Source organism: Budorcas taxicolor, chromosome 5 (genome assembly GCF_023091745.1).
Source record: "Budorcas taxicolor isolate Tak-1 chromosome 5, Takin1.1, whole genome shotgun sequence".
Classification (NCBI taxonomy): Eukaryota; Metazoa; Chordata; class Mammalia; order Artiodactyla; family Bovidae; genus Budorcas; species Budorcas taxicolor.
The window spans coordinates 76,218,612-76,221,009 of NC_068914.1; the positions used below are offsets into that span (position 1 = coordinate 76,218,612).

The 2,398-nt window shown below is 38.9% G+C and overlaps 1 protein-coding gene across 1 annotated transcript; it reads right to left on the bottom strand.

Annotated features, from left to right (window-relative positions):
- Positions 1–1,212: 1,212 nt before the first annotated feature.
- LOC128048344 (olfactory receptor 8S1-like) lies at positions 1,213–2,130 on the bottom strand. Its single transcript, XM_052640720.1, has one exon. The coding sequence runs from the start codon at positions 2,128–2,130 to the stop codon at positions 1,213–1,215; it is 918 nt and encodes a 305-aa protein (XP_052496680.1).
- Positions 2,131–2,398: the final 268 nt, after the last annotated feature.

Consider the following 2,398-nt stretch of genomic DNA (forward strand, 5'->3'; position numbering starts at 1 on the left):
AGGAATCAGAGCAGTAAGAAGTTTACTTGGTCATGGGTTATTATTTAGATTATTATTATTTCAGTATACTTTCAGATTCAGTGGATCATTTCATTTTGACTTGTCTAAACATTCATGAGACGGTAGTAATTTTTCATATTTTGAATCAGTTACTTTAGTTCTGAAAAATATTAACAATTTTCCATATTATTCTAAAAGCATTCAAGTTTGCCAAAACTTACCTGAAAACCCATCAGTGCTTATTGTCCTTTTGTGCTTATTCTAAAGTTTTTTGTTTTGTTTTACACATCAAATAGCTCAATTTAATTTTTTTGATTATATTTTCTTAAAATGAAACAAAATCCTGCTTTCAAAATTTATTTAGACAAATCTTAGTGTTACCTTATAATTTTTATTCTTAACATCAGTGGTGTACTATTAGGTTCTTTTTCTGTTTTTTTAAAATATATTCTACATAATTATGTCACAATTGATCTTTTTGAATAACTAGTGCCTCGATTTATTTATTGATTCTATTTTTCTCTTTTCTAATATATTAATTTGTGCTTTTAGTCCCTTTATCCTCCTTTTCTTATGATAAGTTTAATTATCTTTCTAATGATTGCATTTAAGCATTCAGAAACTGACAATTTTTTTCTTGTTTATTAATGAATTCATGTAAGGATAGATTTTATTTCTACTGATGGCTGCATTGGCAATGTTTTTAACTTTAGTATATAGTGTTCTTATGTTCATGATAGTCTATGTAGACTGTTGACTTTTTTGTTAACAAAGGATTTTGCTTTTCAAGAGCTTTACTTCAAGAATTTATAAGTAGTTGGGATTTGAAAAGGTTAACTTCTGTTTAACAAATACCTCCTTTGCTTTTAGTTCTCTGTGCAGCTCCTTATAGCCAGATGCTGAAACTCCTGTGAAGATTATTGTATCTTTTTTTTTAACCTCATTTTAATTTTGTTTGTCTTATTTATCTACTTTGTGGAAGATGGTTTTCACACTCACTTTCAGCCAACAGCATAGACTTGCCAAATAGGGAACCAAAATCAAGAGCCACGTCCTTGGACTAACAGGATTAGGTGTTTGGGTGAGCTCTGGAATCTTTCTTCAGAATTACTGACATCATGTGATTAGAGGAGATGAGGGCAAAAGAGCAAATGCAATGGAATACAATCTTTGTGATTTTGCTTAGAGTTGTCTTTGTTCACTACCTGAACATTATAGATGTTTCCCTAATGTCCTCTTCACAGCTGCCTTCACCTCCTTGTTCTTTAGGCTGTAGATGAGGGGATTCAGCATGGGTGTGACTGCACTGTACTGTACAGAGAGAAGCAAATCCAAAGAGGAGCCAGACGGAGGCATGAGATAACAAAGAAAACCCGAGCCAAAGAACAAGATCACTGCGATGAGGTGGGAGGAACAGGTGGAGAAAGCCTTGCTTCTGCCTGTGGTGGAGCTGATGCTCAGGATGGTGGAGATAATGCGGGCATAAGAGAAGAAGATTGGGATGAAGGTCCCAAGCCCATGCAATAGGCTGGAGCAGAGTAGGATATTGGTAACAACAGAGATATCAGAACAAGACAGGGGGAAGAGGGCAGGCAGCTCACAGGTGTAGTGGTGGATGGTTTGGGCATCACAGAAATCCAGGCTAATAGCCAGGAGCACAATGACAAATGCATTGAGACAGGCCAGGCCCCATGAGATCAACACTAGCCTCACACAGAGCTGGGTGCTTATCACCTGGCCATAGTGCAGGGGGTGGCAGATTGCAGCATAGCGGTCATAGGCCATCACTGAGAGTAGACAGGCTTCAGTTCCTGAAGAGAAAAACACAAAGAAGACCTGAGTCAGGCAGCCCTCGACAGAGATGGTTTTCTTCTCAGACAGGAGGTCCTTCAGGAGCTTGGGCAGAGTGACACAAGAGAAGCAGAGGTCCACAAATGATAGATTACTCAAGAAGAAGTACATGGGCGTATGGAGGTGGGAGTCAGCCCTGATCAGCAGCAGCATCGTCAGGTTCCCCATCACGGTCAGGAGGTAAATCACCAGGAAGAGCACAAAGAGTAGAGCCTGGATGTGGGGGTCGTCTGACAGCCCAGTGAGGATGAACTCGGTGATGGTGCTGTGGTTCCTCATGGATATTTGTGGAGGCTGTTTCCTTGGAATAAAATAGAAAGTGGGTGATATTGCCTATGATTGTTCCCATTCTCTACAGCATCGTCTTCTCTTCTTAAACATCCCTCCCTGGGTTGTCTGAACTTGTGCTTACATATCTCAAAGCTGCCCTCACTATGTCTCAGTAAGAGTAATCTTTTCTTGATAGATCACAAATTTAGGTCACAATCTTCACAGACTTTAGAGAATTCTATGGAAAAAGGACGAGAGTTCCAGAAAAACATCTATT